Source organism: Artemia franciscana, chromosome 13 (genome assembly GCF_032884065.1).
Source record: "Artemia franciscana chromosome 13, ASM3288406v1, whole genome shotgun sequence".
In the NCBI taxonomy this organism is placed as follows: Eukaryota; Metazoa; Arthropoda; class Branchiopoda; order Anostraca; family Artemiidae; genus Artemia; species Artemia franciscana.
This window is the reverse complement of record NC_088875.1, coordinates 21,428,275-21,455,821: the sequence shown is the minus strand read 5'-3', so window position 1 is coordinate 21,455,821 and position 27,547 is coordinate 21,428,275. Positions and strand designations below refer to the sequence as shown.

Here is a 27,547-nt window from a genome sequence, read left to right as displayed (position 1 = left end):
CAAAAAAATTTGTTGAGCAATTAGACCCCTTTCCCACCCCTTTTTTCTGAAAATCCTCAAATCAAAATTTTGAGAAAGCCATTTAGCCAAAAAAAAGTAAAATTAATATGCAAATTTTGTTTTAATTATTCGTGTACAGTGAACTAAAATCAAAACCTGCTTTAATTCAAAAACGTCTAGAAAATTAAATAAAACAAACAAGTTTTTTTTAACTGAAAGTAAGGAGTGACATAATAACTTAAAACGAACAGAAATTATTCTGCATATCAAAGGGGCTGTCCCCTTTGATATGCCCCGCTCTTTACACTAAAGTTTTTATTGTTTTAAAAAGTTGAGTTGTGAGAAAGAGTCAAACTTTAGAGTAAAAGCTTGTGAAAGGAAGGATTAGAGGTCGCACGTAGCTCTGGCAATACATATAGATAATATATAGATAAGTTCTATATAGATAAGCTATATATAAATAAGCTTGCTTTTTACTGACAGAAAGGATGTATTCTTCGTTACCCACCACAAAACATCGTGTTTGACAATTGTGCTCCCCAGAACAACAATTTTGTTCTAAAAGGTGTAAAGACACAATAATAGTCATAAGAGATTAATAGATGTAAAATTGAATTGTAAGAAAATGAATCGTAAAAAAGCCAGTGAAACAAATTTAATGTTTCTTGAGGAATTACTTTAATTAAACTGCCACTTTGCGCAAACTCAGTGTGAACTATAGCTGTCTGTAGGATGGTATACAAATTCAATTTTATATTTAGTTATTAATTTGGCTGATACTAAAAGGTAGACATTTATGTTTCGACACATAGCTAATAATTCTGGAGTCATTCACTTATTCAAAGACCATTAATTTTTCCGGTTAAGGCTAGTGACAGGATTAGAAGAATGTTTATGCACTGACTAATATTCTTTTTGCCTTTTTAGGTATTCACAGTAGTTAAGAAATCTTTACTAAATTGGGAGGGGGTGCTGTGTTCAGTTTGTTTTATTCGAAAATTGGGCGTCAGCTGATAGCAATGTCAATAGAAATATATGAATCGAGTATGGGATAACTTAAGGATTACAGAAGTAATTATGCGGGTTTTTTGGTTACAAAATCAAGTACCGTTTTTGGTATAAATTAAATACAAAAATAAATAAATGAAGGTAAAGAGTAAAACTGCGACCTAAGATGACCAGAAATTCTTCCGTATAAGGAGAGTGTTGCTCACTTCTCAACCCCGGCTCTTTCTACTAAAATTCAACAATACTTTACTGAAAGCAATTATTAGTGCAGCAAACCTTACTACCCCCTTACTAGTACATCTAATTTATAGCTAGCTCAGGTGCATATTCTAGACTGTGGAAGTAAGTGTTTATAACAACAGTTGTCTCTAACATGTGTGGAAAGATCCTAACAAATTTGCAAGAAAACAAAAGTTATTCCTAACCAATTCACTGAAAACAGAAGTTGTTGCTAAGAAATTCACTGAAAACAAAAGTAATACTTTGTTGAAGATAGCCCCTTTGGAAATGTGACGTTTTCTATATTTACATCTATATATATATATAAATAAGTTGTCTGTCTGTGTGTCTGTCTGTCAGGTGACGTCATGTTTCTGTGTCGACTGACGTCATGAAGTTAGTTGTCGTCATTTTTGCTATGACGGTGATGTCATTAAAGATATTTAAGACATATGTTCACGTAGAAATCTATTAATGTTTAAGTTTAAAATGACTGATGAACTTACAATGGCAAAAGCCGATGAAGATGCTCAAAGAGTCTATGCCAAAAAACTTGCTGCTGATAGAGAAAGTCAGAAAAGAAAGCGTGCCGAGGAATCAAAAGAACAGCAAGGAAACAGGCTTGAGGCTAAAGAACGCAAAACCGCGCAGTTAGATGAAGATCCACCTGGACAGCGAGAGTCAAAACATATCAAAACTGAAAATGATAGCGATGATGATTGGGTTTGGGATTTTGACTTGGATAAGGTCATCAATGCCTACCAGATTTTAGTTAAAAAACACAAAGGTTCGGCGATATGTATTTCATAGTGAAGCTGAAAAATAAAGAAGAAAAAGAAAACTGAAAAAAGAAAAAATGTAAAAAAATAAAAAATACTAAAAAGAAAAAACACTCAAAGAGAAATTACAGACCGGGACACAAATGACGACCGGGACAGAGGGAATATAAATAGCGACCGGGACACTCAAAGAGAAATTACAGACTGGGATACCGGGATACAAATGACGACCGGGACACAGAGAATATAAATGACGACCAGGAAACAGGTATTTAAGAATATCGTTCAAAGACAAATTTTTAATTGTAAGAAGACCGTTGAAAGAGAAATTTCTAATTGTAAAATGACTGAAGAACCTACAATGGCAACACCCGAGGAAGCTGCTCAAAACGAATGTATTCAAGCCGAAGTAGCTGAGTTGGTAAAGCGTTATGTTTCAGGTTCTAGGTCCGAGAGGCTCCAGGTTTGAACCTTGGCTTTAGCATTAATACAAAAGAAGAAAAAAACTAAAAAAAGGTAAAAACTACAAAAAAACTAAAAAGAAAATATATATATATATATATATTTATATATATATCTATCTATATATATAAAAATAAGTTGTCTGTCTGTGGATCTGTCAGGTGACGTCATGTTTCTGTGTCAACTGACGTCATGTTTTTGACTGACGAAATTACAGACCGGGACATCGAGACACAAATGACGACCGGGACACCGGCACATAGGGAATATAAATGACGACCGGGACACAAGGAATGTTCGATTAGCAATCACCATCAACAAAGCACCGGGACACAAATGACGACCGGGACACAGGGAGTATAAATGACGACCAGGACATAAGTAAAAAAAAATTAAAAACTAAAAAAAGGTAAAAACTACAAAAAAAACTAAAAAGAAAAAAAACAAAAACTAATAAAAAACTAAAAAAGCTAAAAAGCTAAAAAAAACTAAAAAAGAAAATAAAATGAAAAATAAAGGAGAAAAACAAAACTAAAAAAAAGAAAAAAAAACCAAAAAAAGGTAAAAAACTAAAACCTAAAAAAAGACCAATTCAAAAACGAATGTATATACAGACCGGGACACAAATGACGACCAGGACACCGAGACATGACGACCGGGACACAGGGACAATACTACAACAGGGACGCCGAGGGGCTCAGGGGGATATATAAATGACGATGGTGACACAGGGAATCGTCGATTAGCAATCACCATCAACAAAGCTAAAGGCCAATCATTAGAATCATGAGGTATAGATCTGAATACGGATTGTTTTCCCATGGACCATTATATGTTGCATGTTCAAGAGTCGTTAAACCTGACATTCTATTTATATGCACAGACAATGGGACAGCAAAGAATGTTGTATATTCGCAAGTTTTACGTAGTTAAAAACATATATATATATATATATATATATATATATATATATATATATATATATATATATATATATATATATATATATATATATATCTATATATATAAAAATATCAATTTGTCAATTGATCAATTTATGTCTACTTTCAAAGTAAAAGGGCAAATTTATCATAAAGCAGGGTCCCTTCTACCATTCTCAGGCGAGAATCATAAATTTTTACAATTGTACTTCATCAGTGATAGAAATTCTGAATTGAATGCACGTTGCGAAATTTCTCCCAACGTTGAAAGGACAATCGTTTCCCAATTGCAACATCTTTTCCACGAAAATAATAAGTTAGTGCGTCTGTTCAAAACAGCCATCGATTTGATGCCTACTGATACTCATAAAATTGTTATTTCCGCTGACAAAACGCCTCCTGGCCAACATGTGCGTAGATACAATGCTCCGATTATCGACGAAGTGGCAATCGTTATGGTCGGTGATGAGTTTTTACCTCGAGATATTATTCTACATAAGCGAAATGCTCAGTTGTTAAGAATTGCTGAAACTCATCGATGCTACGATGCCCTACAATATCCTATCATTTTTTGGGATGGAGCCGACGGCTATCACTTTAATATTAAATTGATGAATCCAGCCACTAACAAAGAAATGAATAAGAAATGCAGTGCAATGCATTATTATTCCTATAGACTAATGATTCGGCAGGATGAAGAAAATTATATTTTAAAATGCCGTGAATTGTTTCACCAATTTATGGTTGATATGTATGCTAAAATTGAATCAGAACGTTTGCTATATATCCGCCTGAATCAGACCAAGCTCCGCTCTGAACAATACATTCATTTGCGAGATGCAGTTATAAATGACGGTAATACCACAAACGTTGGAAGATTAACAATTTTACCTTCGTCATATGTTGGCAGTCCCCGTCATATGCATGAATATGCTCAAGATGCTATTGCGTATGTTCGTCTCTATGGTCGTCCAGATTTATTTATTACATTTACATGTAATCAATCTTGGGACGAGATACTGCAGCTTTTACTTCAAGGACAATCGGCGGTTCATAGGCATGACATTACGGCACGTGTCTTCCGGCAAAAGTTGAAATCACTGATAAACTACCTTGTAAAACATGAAGTGTTTGGGTCAGTGCGATGCTGGATGTACTCTGTGGAATGGCAAAAACGAGGTTTGCCACACGCACATATACTGATCTGGCTACATAAAAAAATTACTTCAAACGAAATTGATGATGTGATTTCCGCTGAAATACCTGATAAAAATGTCGATAAGGGGTTACATGATATTATTGTAAAAAATATGATACATGGACCTTGCGGTGCACTGAACGAAAATTCACCATACATGGCCAAAGGAAGGTGCACAAAGCAATATCCTCGACTTTTAGTACCCAAAACAATTACTGGCAATGATGGTTACCCACAATATAGAAGAAGATCTACTGAAGATGGCGGTAAAACAGCAATAATAAAGAAGCGTAACGGTACCACCATCGAAGTAGATAACCAGTGGGTTGTTCCATATTCCCCTTTATTATCAAAAACATTTAATGCACACATAAACGTTGAATACTGTAACTCCGTAAAGGCAATCAAATACATATGTAAATACGTCAACAAAGGCAGTGACATGGCAGTTTTTGGCTTGCAGTCCGAAATCAAAGATTTCGATGAAATCGTAGAATATCAGGCTGGAAGATACATAAGCAGTAATGAAGCTGTTTGGCGAATTCTTTCATTTCCGATACATGAACGTAGTCCAGCTGTTGTTCACTTAGCGGTACATTTACAGAATGGTCAACGTGTTTATTTCACGGAAACCAACGTGCAACAAAGAGTCCTGAATCCACCGGATACAACATTAACAGCTTTTTTTTCGCTTTGCAAAAATGATTCTTTTGCGAATAAACTGCTGTATACTGAAGTGCCTTCGTATGTCACGTGGAATACTAAAAATAAAGTATTTGAACGTCGAAAACAGGGTAAGTCAGTCGACGGCCAACCTACCATCTTCAAAGATACCACGATAGGAAGACTCTACACCGTTCACCCCAATCAACATGAATGCTTCTTTCTACGCCTGCTTTTGGTGAATGTACCCGGTCCGACATCCTTTGAGTATTTGAGGACTGTAAATGGTACTATACATGACACTTACCGTAGTGCATGCCAAGCTCTGAATTTATTGGAGAATGACCAACACTGGGATAACTGCATCAATGACGCGTGCGAAACGTCAACCCCAAGTCAAATTCGTGCATTGTTTGGCATCATTTTAACAACTTGCTCTCCATCAGCTCCTACAGATTTATGGGAAAAATATAAGTCAAAAATGTCCGAAGATATACTTCATCGAAAACAGTTAGAGACGTCAGATATGACTTTTGATTTTACACCAGAAATTTATAACTACACTTTAGTTGTTATAGAAGATTTTTGCATAAGTATGGCAAACAAACCTCTTCAGGGTTTGGGAATGCCTTCACCTAACCGTATCGCTGCTGTTTCGACATGTGTAGAATTGGATCGTGAACAAAGTTACAGTACGAGTGATCTATTGTCGTATGTACAAAATAACATTTCCAAGTTAACGTCGGAACAAAAAGACATTTATGATACGATAATGCATTGTGTCGATAACAACGTTGGAGAAATTTTCTTTTTGGATGCGCCAGGAGGTACTGGTAAAACGTTTGTGATAAAACTGATTCTGGCATCAATTCGATCTAAAAATGATATAGCGTTGGCAATTGCGTCGTCCGGAATAGCCGCAACATTGCTGCCTGGTGGAAGAACTGCTCATTCCGCTTTGAAATTGCCTCTGAACTTGCATTCTACAGAAACTCCCACGTGCAATATTTCCAAATCATCTGGGATGGGTAAAGTATTGCAGCAATGCAAACTTATTATTTGGGATGAGTGCACAATGGCACACAAAAAATCGCTCGAGGCTCTGGATCAATGCTTGAAAGATTTGCGAGGGAAGTCGAAACCCTTTGGCAGCACCTTAATATTGCTTGCGGGAGATTTCAGGCAAACATTACCTATAATACCTAGATCAACTCCTGCAGACGAAATGAATGCTTGCCTGAAAAATTCTAATTTATGGGCACACGTAAAAACATTAAAATTAACTACAAATATGCGTGTCCGATTGCAAAACGATGACTCTGGTCAAACATTTTCAGATCAATTGCTGGCAATGGGAAACGGAAAGCTCCCAGTAGACTCAATTTCAGGACGTATACAACTACATGAATTGATTGAAAAAGTATTTCCGAATATTCTAAAAAATTATAAAAATAATAAATGGCTAAGTGAAAGAGCGATTCTCGCACCCAAAAATATAGACGTCCACGAAATCAACAATATTGTTTTGACCAAGATTCAAGACCAGGCAGTCCTTTACAAGTCAGTCGACACAGTTTTGGAACCAAATGAAGCGGTTAATTATCCATCTGAATTTTTAAATTCCATAGATCTTTCAGGGTTTCCACCACACGTGCTACAACTAAAAATAGGCGTACCAATAATATTGTTACGTAACATAAACCCACCAAAGCTTTGAAATGGCACTCGACTTGCCGTAAAAAAAACAATGGAAAACCTAATAGAGGCCACAATCCTGACAGGGCCTTTTGAGGGTGAGGCTGTTCTTATTCCTCGCATTCCCATGATTCCAACAGATCTGTCTTTTCAATTTAAAAGATTGCAATTCCCAATTCGATTAGCATTTGCAATCACCATTAACAAAGCTCAAGGTCAATCATTAGAAAAATGTGGTATTGATCTTAATACTGATTGTTTTTCCCATGGACAATTGTACGTTGCATGTTCGAGGGTCGGTAAACCTGACAATCTATTTATATGCAGCGAGAATTGGACAGCGAAGAATGTTGTAGATTCGCAAGTTTTACGCAGTTAATTTGTATTTCGGAACCAAATGAAGCGGTTAATTATCCATCTGAATTTTTAAATTCCATAGATCCTTCAGGGTGTCCACCACACCTACTACAACTAAAAATAGGCGTACCAATAATACTTTTAAGAAATATCAACCCACCAAAGCTTTGCAATGGCACGCGACTTGCCGTAAAAAAAAACAACAATGGAAAACCTAATAGATGCCACAATCTTGACAGGGCCTTATGAGGGTGAGGCTGTTCTTATTCCTCGCATTCCCATGATTCCAACGGATCTGCTTTTTCAATTTAAAAGATTGCAATTCCCAATTCGATTAGCATTTGCAACCACCATCAACAAAGCTCAAGGGCAATCACTAGAAAAATGCGGTATAGATCTTAATACAGATTGCTTTACCAATGTACAATTGTATGTTGCATCTTTGAGGGTCGGTAAACCTGACAATCTATTTATATGCACAGACAATGGGACAGCGAAGACTGTTGTATATTCACAAGTTTTACGTAGTTAATTTGTATTGTATCTATCTATCTATCTATCTATATAAAAACGAGTTGTGTGTATGCATGTTTGTTTGTTTGTAAAAAGAGCGTTTGCATATGACGTCATTATTAGTACATACGGCTTTGTATATGGACCGACAATGGGAAAGCCAAGAATGTTGCATATTCGCAATTTTTACGTAGTTTGAAACACATATATAAATCTATCTATATTCACAGGTGGGACACAGGGACACAACTACAATGGCGCGTAACTAATATGGCGCGTAACGACTTACGCGCGCGGGGGGGCTTGGGGGGGGGGGGGGCGCGAAGCGCCCCCACCAACTAGGTGTTGGGGTGGCGCGAAGCGCCACCCCAACAGCTAGTATATATATATATATATATATATATATATATATATATATATATATATATATATATATATATATATATATATATATATATATATATATATATATATCTATATTCACAGGTGGGACATAGGGACACAACTACAATGGCACGTAACTAATATGGCGCGTAACGACTTACGCGCGCGGGGGGGCTTGGGGGGGCGCGAAGCGCCCCCCCAACAGCTAGTGTATTATATTTTCTATATTTACGTCAGTTGCCAGAGAATCGACATTCTAGGAAAGTCAATAGATTTTCTATGTTGTAAAACTCCAAGTAGGAGATTTTGAGCCCCCTTCCCATTTTAAGAAACTACTGCAAAGTGGGTTTTTCTGTTACTTTGTTTCACAAAACCATAATTTCCCCCAAAGAGAGTCGAAATGCGGTGAAATTTACATCATATGCAGCACAATAGCACTGCCTAAGTAAAGAGTGATGTTTTTTGTTGTTTTTTTAGAACAGAACATTTCGTTTATAAGGCGTTGTCGTAGAAACTGAAAAAGAGGCTCGTTCTGTTGGAAATTGAAAGCTCTAATGTTCTTTTTAATAGTCAAACGTTATTGGAGAGCACCCATCCCCCCACCACCACGCCCATCATTTCCCGAAACGCATCAAATAAAAATTCTAAAAAGACATTTTGTCCAGTGTAGTTGAAAGGTCTAGTAATTAGATCGTTGAAGATGACACAGGAACAAGCCCCCCTCATGTCTCATTTTCACCAAATACATCCGATAGGATTTTTGAGATAGCCATTTATTCAAAAACACTTCAAAGGCCGCACAACAGGGCCTTTGGGGTTGACAAAGCCCCCTGGGACTGGGGGCAAGTGTTTTTAGTAGTACCCCGGGGGCATGTAAGGTATTTATAGAAGGGGTGGTTGTGTGACTTTAAAGGGGCTCTTATGATTGGAAAATTGAAGTTCAAGCTCCCTTTCAAGAGTCAAAAGTGATGAAGGGTAGCTAGTCTCTACCTGATACCCTCTTTTCCCCAAAAGTATCTGATTAAAATTGTGAGATAGCCATCCTTTTACCATTAGTCCAAAGAGCATGTAACAAAGCCCTTGGGGTGGACACAAACCTCCAGAGACAAGGGTTGTTAGTTATGCCCCAGGGCAAATAGGGTTTTCACGGAAAGGGTGGCCGCACAAATTTTGGATTGGATAGGACTCGTTTAATTGGAATTTGGAAGCTCTAGTGCTCCCTTCAAGAGTCAAACGTGAATGAAGGTGAACCAGCCCCTCTTCCAAAAGCCTATCTTTTGTAATATCCCTTCAACAAGTACTGCAAAACACATACTCCGGTGTATTATTGGAGTCGTTAACCCCTTGTATCCCTTCAACGAATACTATAGCACACATACAGCGTTATCTAAGCTTCCAGTGATAAGAACACTTTCTTGGAAACGACGAAGGCATTTGAAGGCATTATTAGACACTTAAACCTTGCTCTGTCGAATGAACAATTCAAACTTTTTATTGGATGTCTTTGCTGAAAAAGGGCGTGGGAGGGGGCCTAGTTACCCTACAATCTTTTTGGTAACTGAAGAAAGGCATTAACAATTTTTTTTTCTGTTCGATTGAGCCCTCTCTTGATCTCCTAGGTTCATATTGGTTCAATATGACCGCCCTAGAAAAAAACAAAAATAAATAAACATGTATCCATGATCTTTCTTCTGGCAAAAAATGCAGATTTTATCTTTTTATAGATAGAAGCATGAAATCTATCCAATAGTGTTCTCTGATATGGTGAAATTTAATAAGGAATTTTCATCAAGATCAGAAATTTCATTAAGAGTTTCTGTTGCTCTTGGATCAAGTCGCTCCTCTCTTATAATTCGTTACCAAGAAAGGTTTTATATCTTGTGAAGGCGGCCAAGCCGTAATTTTGCTCGTTTTAAGTTTCGATTTAGCTCTTTACTTTCGCAAAAAAACTCGCATTTTTAAATTAATTATTTAATTGATTATTTATTAATTAAAGCACAAATGTTTTTTGCTTAATTTTGCAAGAAGATAGCTTTGATGCCGCTAAATAGCAGGTGTGAAGCCTTTAACCCCAGAACTAGTGAATTTAATTACTTAAGTTTTTTTGTAAGAAACGCAAGTATGATACTGTTTGCTCATGATAGCAATTTCAACAATAAAATTTATCAATAATAAACCATTTTGACATCATAAATTTAAGAAATGTGGATGTATCTTTGAGTTGTAAATCAATCAAGTTTGAGTCAGCGATTGTCATGGGGCTGATTGACGAATTATCAATTTCAGCCATAAGTTGATTTTAGAGGCAGAGTTCTGTGATTGTCACTCGATTGAATGATCACCATCATTTATGTAACAGGTACAGATTATTATTTCTGAATGGAAGCATAGCTTGATTTCACTTCATCGTTGTTTATTAGTCTACAGTCCCTATTATAGCTTTCTTCTGTGTTGATTGTTGTTTATATATTTGGTAAACATTAATATTAAACCTTTTTTTGTGAGCTCGAAAGCGAAGCTGGTACTTGTATGATATAGCCCCGACCATCTATTGATGGTCGTTCATCTATTGATGCATTGTACAACCGGTTTTTTCCCGGTAAGTTCATTCAGCTTAGCATGAGACAAGACAAAGAGAAGTGATAGAGTAGATGGGAAATATATAATTTGGGGTATATGTTTGCATATTAGGGGGGGGGGGTAAAGTATTTAGACAGTGTGAAGTTAGAAAACAATTCTTACTTCATAATATACGGAAAAATTGTACCTAACACATCAGGTATGCAGACCCACTATACTTTACCCCCACCCCTCTAATATGCAAATATATTAGACCGAATTTGTTTCTAAAGTCTTATATTTTTATCATACTTAAGTATATTGCATTAGGATTGATCGTCAGAGAAACAGGCTCTAACTATAAGAAGAATATTAGGTCGGGGTTATACCATAAGAGTACCGCGAAGTTTATTTCCAGTATTCGCAGCTAGAGGAAACCTGCCATACTGCCATTTGCGAGAAGAAAAAAATTGACTATACCTGTAAAGTAAATGCCCCTATAGTGGTAATCTGGCTAGTGGTTATTCTAGTGTTGTAAAATTACTGTAAAATTATAACTTGGTAAACAAACTTGGTAAAATTGATAAAAAAAAAGGTACTCCCTAGGAAACACAGGGTAAAATTTGTGTTGTAACTGCAAGACCAGTTGAGAATTTCTGTTTAAGCATTACTTACAGCTTATAATGAAATCTTTTAATGATTCAGATTTTCCTATGCTTAAAAAAGGTTATACCTCTTTATCTAGAGTGTCATCAATTTACTTAACTGTCTAGTTTATCCGTTTGGTAATCTTTGTCTAGGGTAATACCTCAAAAATTCGAAAGTTCCTGATTTCAGACATCAATTGAAAAAAAAAAAAATTACCGTTATTTGGGAAAAAATCACGTTAGTCATTTCTTTCTGCGTGTAAACCTAAGAAATGTTACCCAAACGGCCCTGTATATTTAAATGATCGTATTTAGCCGCATTCCTCATAGTCATATATATGTTATTTTTCATTTATTTATAAATGTACCGAGTACAAGTTAAAAAAGAGATTTTTAACACTTTAATGACTTTGACTAACTAAGCATTTGATCGTAATAGCGGAACAGTCAAGTCACTTTCACAGTCATTAAGACTGTCTTTAATTGTGTTTGCTAGCAAATCTAACTCCTCTCCTTCAGGATTAGATTCTGATTCAGGTGACCGCGCCTGTTCCAAACTGAGGATTATTCATCAATTTCTACTTCCATCCTCCCATCGTCTCTCCATTAAAGCTAATTCTGTATTTATCTGAAGATTCTTTCGAAACAACTGCTGAAACACAAGGGCCGTTAAACTAGAATAAGAATTTCTTTTAGACGCTGTAGTCAGATACGACTCATGTGGTAGCAATTAGTTGAAATCTTAGAAAAAGACACTAGAACTTTCGATTTCCAATTGACTAAGCCCCGTTCAAAGCTTATTCGAGCACCCATTTCACATGAAGTGCCTCTGGGAAAAAACAAATGAACAAATATTATTACATTGGAACGCTATTGGTCTTTACTATAAGTCATGCAATACGATTCTCCCTGGCTTAAAGATGAGAGTAAAAAAAATCAATTTCTCTTCTAATGAAATCGGGAATTATCCAAGGGCAAAATAGAGGGAGTCTATCCGTGGGGAGGGGATACATTCCGTAGGAGGTATTTTCCGGTGGGAGGATAAACGCCGGCTCCCGGGGAAAAGACGGCATGGACAAAAGATTTCTTTGAGATGTGAAATTTCAAACGAAAATGAGGATATTGATTCTACTTTGGCCCTGCACATTGTTGAGAATCCAGATCATGTAATTCTTTTCGATGAGGCAACTTTAATATTTGAAGCAAATCGCTTCCCCCATTCTTTTAGGAAGGCAATTGAAAAAAGAAAAATTCATAAATAGAAACATTGTTTTAAGATACTGGAGATATTCTTGTAAACTTAATTTACAATAATTTACAGTTAAAAGATTCAAATAACATTTTTCTTCAGTTTAAATTAAGATCATCTGACCAAACTCTTAATAAAAATTAGGTCAGTAGACAAGTTAAGTCAATCACTAAGCAGAGAATTCTTGCCCAATCTAATTGTCAAATAGTGTTTCATCTGTTTTGGCTTTTTTTTCGGTGTGTGTGATTCTGTTTTTCATTTGCTTATTTAGAGTTAATTCAAAAGGTTAGTTTCCATCCTTTCATTGAGAACTTAAGACGGCTGGGCGGAAGTCCCTGACGGAATATCTGCCCCTATTATTTTCGCTTCTTTTCTTCCGCTGGCTGACAAAACTGTAGATTTTCTAAGCTATTAATTTTATTTTTTTATTTATTTGGCATATGTCAATACTGGTTGTAACCCTTTCAGTTTTTAACACTTCATAGAACTAATGTAATTTTATGTGACTGATATATCACCACTTTAAAATTATAATTACCTGTACTATATTATATTTCATCGTTCTGATAACAAGAGACCTAAATAAATATCATTTTAATAATACTCAATGCTTTTTCTACCAGCCGCTTCGTGCTTTTGTGCTCTGAAAAATCGTAAGACGTCGCAAAAAATTGTCCTAGCCATGTCAACCTTTTCACCATTATACCCAAATGATAGGGCCACATTTTTCGTACAACTTACTGTGTGAAATTTGATGGACATGGGCTTTACAATAATTTTTCCACAAATTATTGCACCCCCCCCCCAACGACCCCCCCCCCCCGATCCTGGTCGCCGTATTTTTGTTTTATACGGTTCGAAAACTTTTTTTTTTATTTGAAAGGAAAACATCCCTTAAAAAATACACCATTTACATTTTTCATTAAAATTTGACAAGAACCATGTTGTAGTACGCCAGCTGGCCATGCCAAAACGAGCAAATGTAATTTTTGTCCAAAATAAGTTTTACTTGATGCTTAATCTTGAATTTTAAAATCAAATGGTTCAACCAGCATTCAGAGGCGCCATTTGGGCCAAATCTTGGGGTGGGTATGAACTCCATCTGCCCCCCCCCCCCGATTCACTTTGTGTTGCGTAAGAAAAGTCCGGGTTTCGGCAGAACATTGATTGAATATTCTAAGTAAAAATGCATTTTAAGCACCCGTGTGTTGCTTGAAAATGTACTGTAACCAAATGTGGAACTCAGCCACACTGACCTCTAAGATTAACTATAACAACGAAGAATACAATCAACGAGGTTAAGTGATTAAACTGAAAGTGGAAAATTCAACCAGATTACAGGCTGGCATTCCTCAGCGAGAAACTTTCTTATTTAAGTAAACAATACGTCGGTGAAAGTAACCTTCATTGTTATGCTGAGGGTTGTAACCAAAATCTCAGTTTTCCTTCAGTAGAAATCTTCCAGATCAAATATATTTGCAAAAAGGAAAAACATAACAAGATAAAAAAGAATATATAACAACATTCAAGGTAACAAGGGGAACCGCCGAGCTTTCATCTTTGCAAAATCGTCAACAAGCTGGTTGTAGTCCAAATTTTTTACTAAATCCTTCTCTGCAAATATCAAAATGAGGTGACTGAGACGATCATCTCCTGTTGTAGACTGCAGGTAGTTTTTCACTATTTCTAGGCTAGAAAACAAACGCTCATTGCTCGCTGTTGTCTCAGGAAGTGTGGCAGCAATATGCAGTAGTTTAATTACTTCTGAGTAAGCCACTGGTAATGCCTGAAGATGGTCGACAATGTCTAGGAAGTTTTCCGGCTTTTTCTCCTCATTGAGCAAGAAACGCTTGGCAATACCAGCTTGAGATTCAAGAAGAATGCTGTCGATATCCAGCTCGCCGTAAAGAGAAGAGAAACGCTTGAGCAGCTCTGTGTCCATAAACTTGGTTGAGCTTGGATCCAAGGCTTCGAGCGTACTCAGCACTGGCAAGTTATCTGTGAACCTTCTATCAAATTCGGCTAGTAGACGGTCAAAAGTTTTGAAGTATTCTTGCTTCATTTTATCCGCCAAAGTAGTAGTCCAATTTCCAGATTCGATGAAATTCTTTCCTAGCGTCAAAGATGTCACAAATTGTTTCCAATGCTTGGTGATCTTTTGAGTTCTTCAAGGTCGTCCTTTCTGACCGACAGAGGAGGGCCTAGTCGCGGGTCCATTCACAGCAGGAACTTCAATTTCGAGTTATGTTGCAAACACTTTAGCCTTCTTGAAAAGCGATACAAATGAAGCATGTGAACGCAGGTCGGTGAGTTTGCTTCTTGTGGCCTGAATCAGGGTGCGCGATCGAGAAATAACCAAGTCGACGGCGACGGCATGGAGCTGCTGAGACAGCGATTTTGTCGCTCGCATAATTGCTTCTATGTAGTGCAATTGGAAGATAACAAGGAATGATTCCATCAAGGAATGATAGGCCAGAAACTGACCTATTTTAGTCTATCAACTTGAGGAATTACTGCAAATATTCAGAATGTATAATATTAATATAATCATCTAGGAAATGGGCATTTGGCAGAACTTGAGAATTTAATTATGTATCTAACCTGCTTTCATGGTTTAGAATGGTTAATAGCAAATAGTGTTATTATTATGGCCGGTAAAGGGCTCTTTTTGGTGGAAGCTTGGGCCCCCTGGAAAATCTGGGGTGGACATTTGCCCCCCCTGCCCCCCCCCCAAATGGCGCCTCTGCCAGCATTGGGGCATACCTATCATTGTGAAAACAAATAATTAAAAAGAAAAATATCTTTAAAACATAGTTCTGTCTTTGTTCGTCTGTGCAATCAAGAAAATAACAAAATGTTCTCTTTTAATTATGACAGCCATATTTACTTTGATTCATTTCCCTTTTCCATTGTGGTTTATCTACTTACTATCTTTCGGATTCATTTAAGAGTAAATATTAGTACTTGGGGCATTATTCATCGGTCAAACTTATTTTTTATGAAAAAAAACCAATAGGCTGAAAGTTACCTTGAGTTATTGTTATTCAACATTGCCAGGTGCACAGGGATTGGGCAAACTAACATTCATTCATCGCTATTATGGCCTTTGCAAATCCACATTATATGTCAAACAATACAAGGATGATGATACCTATTCATTTCTGTTTTGGACCGTTAACAAAGGTAGTTGAATATAGCAGGCAGGTGATAGCCAAATAACAAAGGTATCTGTGACAACTGGGAAAATTCAGATAATTTGGAAGTATCGCGTGTGGTCGTCATCTTCGTAGTCAATACATTACAACAGTCAATGCAATAGATGTAAAAATTCCGCATTGATGGTAAGTTTGAATATGCTCCCAGCTCCTAGCTTGTAAGAACAGTTGGTTGACCTGAAAATAAATTTTTAGCTGTTGACCTTTCTTATATAGAAAAAGTCTACCTGCTTATTCCTGTCTTGTTCTTATAATTATTTAAGCCGTTGGTATATGGCAGGAACGTTGTAAACCCTCCAAGGATATTAGAAATCATTTCTCAGTAGAACAGGATACACATGCGTAGACTACAGATACAACGTTAAATATTATAGCAATATATTGAGGACAATACACAGTTACATTATAATCATTTTCAAACTGTTCACAGTAATTAGCGCTAAGTAAAAAACAGCCCTTTCCCTTGTCAAGGGAAACGAAAATCTAAGGAATTGGTGATAATAAAAATAAGAGATAATGACATATATATATATATATATATATATATATATATATATATATATATATATATATATATATATATATATATATATATATATATATATATATATATATATATATATATATATATCATGAAAAGAGAAATCACCAATGCAACAGCACAAACACACACACACAAAAAAAAAAAAAAAAAAAAAAAGACAGAAGGAGAAAAGGAAGACTGTTTTCCTAAATTAGTGACTAATCTAGACCAGCACTTGAATGAGGCCTTAACCCTACTCATCCATACAATCACATAGGTCAAACAGCATAGCCATACACAATCAACCATAAAGAATAATCCATGGACAGGCAGTCATGTCGTCAATAAGTATAAGTCGTCATTTGCCAAACAATAGAAAAAATAATAAAGACAAATAATTCAGAGGCAACAACCCAACACAAGGGCTCATCGTACCAAAAGAATATATATTTTGTGCTTATTGTAGTTGTGTACAATTCAGTTGATCTAGATTTATTTATCAAAACTTTCAAATCTTCAGAATGTCCTTTTTACTAAGACCATTAATAAGGCATCAGCTGTCCTCTAGTTGTGTTGCGAGAGCAACATTTTGGTTTTGTCCCGTTTTTTTTTTCCTATGCCGCCGATCTCAGCTTATTCCTGGAAACTGGTAAGGGTCTAACCTTTGCGGTTTTTACGGAAAGTGTGGACCTCAAGCCGGATTGATCAATATGGCATTACATTTTGGAAAGCTCCCCAAAACTCTTGCCTTGGGCCAAAAAGGACGGTTTTTCCTTGTCCACGAGCCAGAGCCTATGGTGTGTGAAGTGAAGTGGAGTTCTATAGTCTATGTGATTGGAATCACATTTTAATGCTGATCTTAAATATATAGGTTTCATCAAGTTTAGTCTTACCCACCAAAAGTTGAAAGCCAAGAAAAATTTGTCTTATTTTATAAAATAGGGGGAAACACCCCTAAAGAGTCATTTTACTGTTATAAAAAGTAGAGTTGAGAGAAAGAGTCAGACTTTAGCGTAAAGAGCGGGACGCTGAGGAGGGAACAGCCCCTTTCATATACAGAGTAATTTCTGTTCGCTTTAAATTTTAATGTCGCCTCTTACTTTCAATTTAAAAACTTGTTTCTTTTATTTAATAAATGAAAAGAATGTAAACATTTAATTGGAAAGATAATTAATGAACTTATTTGCTTGGGCTGTTTCGCGAGAGGCTGTCACCATTGCGTAAGCTAAGTGCCTCAGCACGCGTGGTGGAAATAATTGGTGCGAAGTAAGCCATGTATGGTATGTGGACGTACGACGTGGTGAAAGTTTACCAAACGTAGCCGAACAAGTGGTACACCGAGATGTACACCCCGGAGAGGAGATTGAGTGACCCCGTGCTGTGACTTGAAATTCAGTAGCAGCAAATGCTAAGCATTAATCTAATAGCAATAGTGGCAATTACTATGTAAAACGAACTAGCAAACTCAGAACAAAAACAAAAAATGTAGATATCGTTATCCCCATTATACTAACGACATAACTGGTTTTTTCTTATCTATCGCCTTGGTGAAACACAGGGACAAGAATTACCGAAAGAAGATTAAAAACAGAGGGAGATATCGAGATTCTTTTTCTTCTATCGAGTGACGTCCCATATTTATTATGCAGGAGTCGTGACAGACATTTCTGTTATTGCATGTCAACTTATTTTACAAGATATCTGGCTTTAGTCAAACCAATGTAAAAACACATCTCCTTTTATAGTATATTAATCAATACAGACAAACATGGCCATAATCCTTATTTGAACTGCATAAATGGAACTTCAATTCTGATTTTTATGCAGTACTATTTTAATATGAAACGAGTTTCGGTAAACTGACAAATGAAGTTAATGGAACTTTAATGCACAGTCAAATAAAAACTACGCGAAGATTTGAGTTAGATTAGCTACTGCAAAAAAATAGCCAAATGACTATTAAATCGACCTTAAAACTGCTCCTACATTATCTCTCCTCAAATTTATTGTAGTAAAAACATTTTCAGTAAAACAAAGATTTGAAATTTAACTGCACAGCAAAAACGCATTACGAAGTTCGTGATTTTATTTCTCTGTACTTATAATTATCATCAATAATTATATTAGCTATAAATAAAAATCATAATGAAACTCTACTAACCTTCAGATATAGTCAGTCAGGTCGGTGGCGGATGACAACACATATATCGTTAAGGGGAACATGTCTGAGATATTGTAACCGATTTCATTATTAACATGAAATTTTGCCAGGTAAGAATGTCGTCTACTCCTAATACTTAAACCATTGATAGATTAGTTCATTTTAATTTATCAATTTTAAAGCTTTTCACTGAATCATATAGTAGTAAAAACAGCAATCAAATTATAAAAGGGGAGAGAAGAAGAGAAGAGAGAGAAAGCGAAAATCAGAAATAGAACATGTCCTGGAGTTGATGGGACGTTTTGTTTTCTGTATCTGCTAGAAGGATATAATATATGGGAGCTGGCTTTTACCCACCAGCCCCCTCCCACCCCGAAAATCACCCCAAGTGTGGAAAAAACTGTACCCCCCCCCCATGGAAAACACCCAGCATAAGAATCTTAAAAAAATACGCAATTCAATTTTTGTTGAAAAAACTTCCTTGTGAAGTTCTGCAGTTTTTGGCAGTAGCGTGCGCCACAAGAGATTTTTTTCAAAAAAAATCATGAAAAATTTGAAATTGATATTTACTTCCTTATGGTTTCTTGGGGTATTTCTTGTCTACGCTGTTATTATAAAACTAAAGGGTAATATTAAACCCCAAAATGAGCATAATTTATTCAGTATAGGAGGGGGACTGTCCCCTTCCTCATCCACTCCTCCACCTCATGGTCGTGGAAACTTCGGAGGGTGCTCATTACATCGGAAATTTAGAGTTATATTTTTTTTTATATAAGTCGTAAGTGATTGGAGACTAACATAAAGTCTTTGAGGAATTTCCATAGAGAAAAACGTTGTACACAAATTTTACTCAGGAGGGGCAAGGCGCTATTCTATATGGACGAGGTATTTAAAATCCATTCAGACTCAATAATGTCATGAAAGATTGGTTTTGATGGTTTGGACATCGTATCTTTCGGATATGGAAAGGTCATATTCTTACTATAGGTGTTGTAATTAGCTCATAAGGAAAAAAGAAAAAAGCTTGAAGACCAAAAAGGCTAGTCATGGAAGATATTTTCAAAATGGCTGAAACAATTTTGAGCAATAGTGAAAGTGCACCAGTCAAAGGTAAAACTCAGGTTTCTAGCACCAGGGAACAATGTCTGTTCCCCCTCCCCTTCTATCATTACCATAATGCAAGTAATAGTAAAAATAAATTACGGTTGCCACCCCTTGAAAGGATGCACCAGGGGAGAGCTGCCCCTCCAGGGCCAGACTTATAGCTTTGGCGGTCCTAGGCCCAAACGTTTTGTCGCCCTGTTTTGCATAAAATTTAAGGAAATCTCAGAAATTTTGGTGATAGTGGAAGCACTGAACAAATCACAACTGACATGCCAAGAGTAATGATAGATAGAGGTGATACCGAACTCTCAGCTACCATTTTTGGGATATATATGACAGTTTAAAAGTGGCCAAGGAATTCTTGTGTTGTTTTAAAATCTTTTTTTTTGTGAATAGGAAACGCAGTGGCGGATTGAACCTGGCACTTTGACGATAAATCATATCAGCCCAGTTTTTATTAAGAAAAAAATATTGACAATATATTATATATATATATATATATATATATATATATATATATATATATATATATATATATATATATATATATATATATATATATTCAGTCTGTTGTTACGAGTTTGTATCAATGTTATCTGACTCTTTACATTTACTGTATTTTTTTTTTTAGATTAACTTTGTTCCCCGGACTTTCCCCCTACATCAAATAAGTGTAACATTTGCTAAACAGCTCAGCTTTAGGCTACAAACACCAATTAGCAGTGACTGATCTTCATACAGTATAATGAGCATATACAATCTACCTATAAAATACTTTTAAACTTTTCAAGTAATACATTTATTTATCTATGACCCACCCTATACATTTATAAGTAACGATTGAATAAACAAAGGAAAAGAACAACAGAGGAAAATATATAATGATAACTTAAAATAAGAGTTAGCTAGAGACTAACTTTGGGAGAAGTTAACTTTGAATAATTTTTATCATGCACAATTTAATAAAATCTTTCATTTATGTCATAAAGGCTGTTTTTTTTTTCTTTTTACAAATCAAATGAAGGCAATATTCATTCAAACCATCTCTCACGCTTGCGTTATTTATGTCTAACATATGTAAGATAAGAAAAATTACAATAATTTAGAAAATGAATAACCATTCTGAAAAAGAAATAACTAATTTCGGCCAGTCTCTTTAATCGAATTCACCTGGCCTATTGTTTAACACCTCAGCCTACCCAATTAGTGATGTTCAATTTGATTTAGTGCAAAATTCGTTCTAAAACTGATCATTGAGTTATATGCGTTTCTGACCCCAGCATCGGGCCGCCTTCGCAGCGGGTCTTCGTTCAGTTTGGTTCTAGATCCAGGAACCTTTTTAGATAAATTTAGGCTCTCAAAGTGTTCGCTAGGAAACAAATATGTCCTAAGGAATTCCTTGTAACTAGGATGCTATATAAATAAGTGCTCTTTTTCTCGTTTCGCTTGGAGTTACATGAAAATGAAGAATATTGTACTGTTTTTTGTGACTTTTTTATCATTATCCTTGGCGGACTATCTTAGCTACGACGCAGGTAAATTATCATAACAGCTGAAATTTATTTAATCTGGGTCCATTATGCAATATGCTCTCATTTTATGGTTTCTTCTTAAATAAATAATATGAAAACAAAAGAGCACTTTATTTGTTGCACCATTTCGACAATGGTTCTAACTATAATGGTTGGTGGTATGACCAGTGCATCCTACAAGCCTCTAATCTGGTTGTATGTAGCCCTGTGTTAATGGTATTATTTTTGATTATAATCCAGTTGTTGATGAGAAATAAGTAAAGAAAATATTGGAAACCAACAGCAAACTTTTATATATATATGTAGTATTGAGCCATGTGTGGCCCCATTAGGGGAGGTGCGGAGTTATTACGGTATTGACCTGATTGGACAACAAAAAGCTATGCAAACGGAGTAAAAAATTTTCAAATGGGATATTTCAGTAACATATTTTCTTTTATTTTCCGAATAGGGTAAATTTTCCGATTAACTCTTCCATGAGATAGTTAAGAAATAAACAAACATTTAGAATAAGAATTTCTTTCTGAGTCCGAATACAACATTCATTTTCGTCGTAAATAACCTTTGCCATCCCTTCCCCTAATGTGCAAATATAGAACCTGAGTTGTATACATGTGTAATATTTCATAAGTCACTCTTTTCTTCAAACTGATTTAACAGTTTGTCAAAATGATGGAAAATTCCTTACATACATATGATTCAGGGTATATATTTGCACTTTTGGGGGGAGAGATTAAAGTTAATTTCCAACGGAAATAAGTGCTAAATTTTGATTCAGGATGAAATTCTTATTCTAAAGATATGTCTATTTCTTAGCTATCCCATTAGTCAGTTTATTGGTAAATTTACTCCGAAAATATTTTAGTCACACCTTGACTTCTTGATATATAAAATATTCCTGAATTTTATTCTAAGCAGATTTTTTCTTGTGTGATTTTCTTTTATGTTCTTCTACCTCAAAGGCTTTTGTTCAGCATAATCTCTGATAATTTGGGATATCCTCAAACTCGCTCCTCGAGTAGCAGTCTCATTATTTTTCAGTTGTTTCCTGAATTTTTCTTCATTTTTATTTAATTTGCCGGTATTTTCCTGTTTGTATGACTTTAACCCTTCCCCTTACAAAAAAGGAAAGATCACTTGTTTGTTTCACTGTATTCGATATTCAGCTATGGCAGACGCTTGTTGCGGCCCAGGACAAGTAATCTTATTCCAGTGCGATATCGAACCCAGTGGTATTTCTAACCACAAAAGTATAAAATAAATACAATTTCACCTTGCCAATTTTTCGGTACATTTAAGGATATGCGAAGTGACTAACAAAATAGTGGAAATATTCCAAGTGGTTTCGGAGCTGAATCAAGTTCGGGCGTACTGACTGTTTCGTAACAAGCTATAGTGTAGTTTGTGTACATGGCCAAATATTAATCAAACCCGGGAAAACATCACAAAGAGATTCGGAAACTAGTTGTTGTGCATTAGCATTTAAATTTTATGGCACTTGGTATTAACCAAGTGACATATAGCGATCGCAAATTCTGTCGGTCGGTCTGTCCTGGTTTTACTACTGAGGCATTTCCAGGTAAGCTAGGACGGTGAAAATTAGCAGGCGTATCAGGGACCGGACCAGATTAAATTAGTAATTGTCGGTTTCCCGATTTGACCTTCTAGGGGGGGAGTGGGGGCTGGTTAATTCGGAAAAATAGAAAAAATGAAGTATTTTTTACTTACGAACGGGTGATGGTATCTTAATGATATTTGATTTTTGGAAGGATATCATGTCTCAAAGCTCTTATTTTAAATACCGACCAGATTCGGTGACGTTGGGGGGGGGGGGGTTGATGGGGGAACCTAAATTCTTGGAAAACGCTTAAAATGGAGGGATCGGGGTGAAATTTGGTGGGAAAAATAAGCAGAAGTCCTAGATACGTGATTGACATAACCGGAACGGATTTGCTCTGTTTAGGGGAGTTGGGGGGGGGGGGGGGCTTAATTCTGAAAAAATAGAAAAAAATGAGGTATTTTGAACTTACGAAGAAGTGATCGGATCTTAATGAAATTTGAAGTTTAGAAGGATATCGTGTCTCAGAGCTCTTATTTGCAATCCCGACTGGATCCGGTGACATTGGGGGAAACCTAAAATCTTGGAAAACGCTTAGAGTGGAGGGATCGAAATGAAACTTTGTGGGAAAAATAAGCTCAAGTCCTAGATATGTGATTGACATAACCGGAACGGATCCACTCTCTTTGGGGGAGTTGGAGGGGGGAGGGTTAATTCTGAAAATTAGAAAAATGAGGTATTTTTAACTTACAAAGAAGTGATCGGATCTTAATGAAATTTGAATTTTGGAAGGATATCGTGTCTCTGAGCTCTTATCTTAAATCCCGACCGGATCTGGTGACATTGGGGGAGTTGAGGGGGGACCTAAAATCTTGAAAAACGCTTAGAGTGGAGGGATCTGGATGAAACTTGGTGGTAAAAATTATTTTAAGTCCTAGATCCGTGATTGACATAACTGGAACGGATCCGCTCTCTTCGGGGGAGTTGGGGTGAGGAGGGATGCTTCTGAAAAATTAAATAAAAATTAGGTATTTTTAACTTACGAAGGAGTGATTGGATCTTAATGAAATTTGATGATTGGAAAGATATCATGTCTCAGAGCTCTTATTTTAAATCCTGACCGGATCCGGTGAAGGGGAAGTTGGGGGGGACCTAAAATCTTGGAAAACGCTTAGAGTGGAGGGATCGGGATGAAACTTGGCGAGGAAAATAAACATAAGTCCTATATACGGGATTGACATAACCGGAACGGATCTGCTCTCTTTGGGGGAGTTGGGGGAGAGTTAACTAAAAAATAGAAAAAATGAGTATTTTTAGCTTACGAAAGAGTGATCGTATCTTAATGAAGTTTCATATTTAGAAGGACCTCGAAACACAGATCTCTTATTTGAAATCCCGGCCGGATCCAGTGTCAATAGGGGGGGGGGGAATCTTGGAAAACGCTTAAAGCGGATAGATCAGGATGAAACTTGCTGGAAAGAATAAGCACAAGTCCAAGATAGATGACTGACATAACCGGACTAGATTCGCTCTCTTTGGTAGAGTTGGGGGGAGGGGAGTAATTCGGAAAAATTAGAAAAAATTATGTATTTTTAACTTACGAACGGGTGATCAGATCTTAATGAAATTTGATATCTAGAAGTATCATGTGCTTTAGAACTCTCATTTTAAATCCCGACCAGATCTGGTGACACCGAAGGGAGTTGGAGGGGGAAACCATAATTCTTGGAAAACATGAAAATCGAGGTATCTTACGAATGGATGATCGGATCTTAACGAAACTCGATATATAGAAGAATATTATGTCTCAGATGTTCCATTTTCAATTCGAATCGGATCCGGTAACATGGAAGGTTGGAGGGGGGAAACAGAAATCTCGGAAACCGGAATCTTGGAAAACGCTTGGAGTGGAGAGATCGGGATGAAACTTGATGAATAGAATAAATGCATACGAGATTGACATAATTGGTACGGATCCGTTCTCTTTAGGGGGAGCTGGGGGTTGTTAATTTGGAAAAATTAGAAAAATTAAGGTATTTTTAACTTAAGAACGGGTGACCGGATCTTAATGAAATTTGGTATTTAGAAGGAACTCATGTCTGAGATTTCTTATTTCAGATCACGAGCAGATTTGTTTACATTGGGGGGAGTTGGAAGGGGAAACTGAAAATCTTGGAAAACGCTTATAAATGTTGTAGATACGTGATTGACGTGACCGGCATGGATTCGCTCTCTTTGGGGGAGTTAGGTGGTGGGGTTTACTGCTTTGGTGAGTTTGATGCTTCTGGACGTGCTAGGACAATGAAAATTGGTAGGCGTGTCAGGGAGCTGCACAAATTGGCTTGATAAAGTCGTTTTCCCCGATTCGGCCATTTGGGGGCGGAAGGGAGAGGAAAAATTAGAAAAACTGAGGTATTTTAATTTAGATTACTTGGTCGGATTTTAATGAATTTGATAATTAGAAGGACCTCTTGACTCTGAGCTCTTATTTTAAATCCTAACCGGCATTAAGCCTCTGATTTTCCTTTTAAAGCAATCTATTGATTCTTAGAATTTTGCTAGAGCTCATACCATATGAGCTCTTGGTTCTTGACACTTCCGACCTCGTCACAAGTGCCATATGAGCTCTTAGCTCTTGTTTTTAATGTGTTAAAGTTTTGTTTGAATAAATAAAAGCTAGATTAAGTATTTTCTTTCCGTGAAACACAGGTATTTTTGCAAAAAAGTTATAAATATTATTTTCCTTGAATAAAAAAGCTTAAAAAAATAGAAATATGAATCCATTAAACTAAATGGATCTTACTTAGTCAAACAATCTGCTTATCTTGATTGTGGCCCCATCAAACCCTTACTCTTTGCGCTAGAAGTTCAATTCTTTTATGTTTAATTCTTCCCAAATGAATGACCTTAGCAGCGAAAAAATTCAAAAATGAAGAGCTCATTCAGTTGAATTCTTTACTTAACATAGTGTGTTTTTAGCCCACGGCTAATTGGATTATAATACAAAAGATGGGATTACCGTTTCCAAAAAGTATGTCTCTGAAAAAAAATTTAGTCCTCTTGTGATATAATATTCAGAGCAAATGGGTAAGATACGATCTACGAGGGAAGTTATACCACAACAGAACTAACTTTTATCAGAGACATACTTTTTGGAAATGGTTATTCCATCCTTTTTTTAACAATACAATTAGCCATAGGCTTAAAAGACACTTGCTTAAACGAAAACATCTTTTACCATGTAAGGTGCTTGATGAGGGCCTTAAATGTAATATACCTTCTATATATTCTAAAACTTACTATGAATCATAAAAAAGTATGCACATAAAATGATCTGTATATACTTTTTACTAGTAATTAGAAAATTATGAATTTCCTAAATTCTCGTAAAGATAAAACCCCTGTTACTCGCCAAAAAGGAGTGTATCAAATACCATGTAACTATCACAAATATAATTTCGATGAAATCCATCAAAATTTAGAAAAACTTCTGCAACAACACAAAGATGACATGATCCACGCTTTATATTCTACTAGTGTTTGTAATTCGTTTGATTCTGCTCTAAGAGGCCATATTTTTTATAACCCCAGCCATGCAATACTTTAAAAAAATCCTCGCTCTTTACCAATGACTTAATTATGAACAGGTTGTTCGTGAGGCAATAGAAATTAAAGTAAATATAAATAATAATATTCATGTAAATTGGGATTTGGGGGAATATTCACTCATTTCTTATGCACAAATTTAATTAAAAACGATTCAATAAATTATATTAAAAAATCAGCAGTCAATCCATGTGAATTTGTTGCTAAAAAACTTTTGAGGTTAGCTGCCAAAAAGCCAAGAATAACAATTAAAAATATTTTCTGAATTTTTATTTCACCTGAATGAATTGCCTTACAGGGGTGGATCTAGAGCATAATATTGGGAGGGGGGCGAGGTGTCAAGGGTGTCAATAAGCAAAATATTGGGGGAGTGAGGGGGGGGGGAACTTGACATGGGTGTCTATACTTGAACAAAATTTACAAATTTATTTAATAAAATGACTGAAAAAAGAAAATAAAAACAAGGAATGAGGATGCCAGAAAGAATCCTTAATCCACCAGTCTTACCTCTTTTTTTTTTTTTTTTTTTTTTGTTTTTGTCAGTCCTGGTCTAACTTCGTTGAAGTAAAAATTTTGGAACTTTTTATTTTAGTTTTAAAGTTTGTATTTTACGGTAAGTTTCGTTTTATTTATGTGGGTATTGCTGAGGAAGGCTCTTGCATGTAGGGCCAAAATAATCATTTGAGGTTTGAAAAATTTTCACCGTCTTAGAAGTTCCGTAATGTTTTAGTTACTATGTATTTTTAGAATTCATATGCCTCAAACTATCCTTGAGTCTCTTGTATAGTATAATTTCTCTTCGTTTTAGGTTTTAACCTCACTTTTTAAATTTCTTTTGAGAATTATTTTTTTCTCAGTTTGAATTTAGAACATTAATAAAGGTTATCTCACGGAATGCACTCCTTATGGGTTCCAAGGTGTAAACTGTCCCTGAAATGCATATTGATCTGAAGGAGTTGTTGAGTAGTTTGAAAATTTGAACCTCAAAGTGTACTTTCGGACTTGCGCTCCCCCTTTTTCCACAATATAATGATCCATAAACATCCATCGTTTAAATTGGTACAAAATTGTTCTGAATACTTTAGTAGCGCCTTTATGACAGCCATTAAAGTGTATGGACTACATAGTTAATGGGCTTAGCAAGAAAAGTGCCACCGCGTGCACAGAAGTAAAG

General features: G+C 36.0%; 1 protein-coding gene and 1 long non-coding RNA gene across 3 annotated transcripts in view; one reads left to right on the top strand and one right to left on the bottom strand.

Moving 5' to 3' along the window:
- Positions 1-15,707: 15,707 nt before the first annotated feature.
- The window catches only part of LOC136034650 (uncharacterized), a 70,576-nt gene continuing 58,736 nt past the window's right edge, over positions 15,708-27,547 (bottom strand). The window contains exon 3 of the long non-coding RNA XR_010619221.1: positions 15,708-16,066. This is a non-coding gene — a long non-coding RNA (uncharacterized LOC136034650). The remainder of the gene's footprint in view (positions 16,067-27,547) is intronic.
- Positions 21,004-27,547, top strand: part of LOC136034647 (cartilage oligomeric matrix protein-like) — a 208,356-nt gene continuing 201,812 nt past the window's right edge. Inside the window, exon 1 of one of the 2 annotated variants that reach the window (XM_065715952.1) lies at positions 21,004-21,212. In XM_065715952.1, the coding sequence (XP_065572024.1) occupies positions 21,134-21,212 (79 nt within the window). In that variant the 5' untranslated portion in view covers positions 21,004-21,133. The remainder of the gene's footprint in view (positions 21,213-27,547) is intronic. The other variant, XM_065715953.1, reaches the window with a different exon arrangement.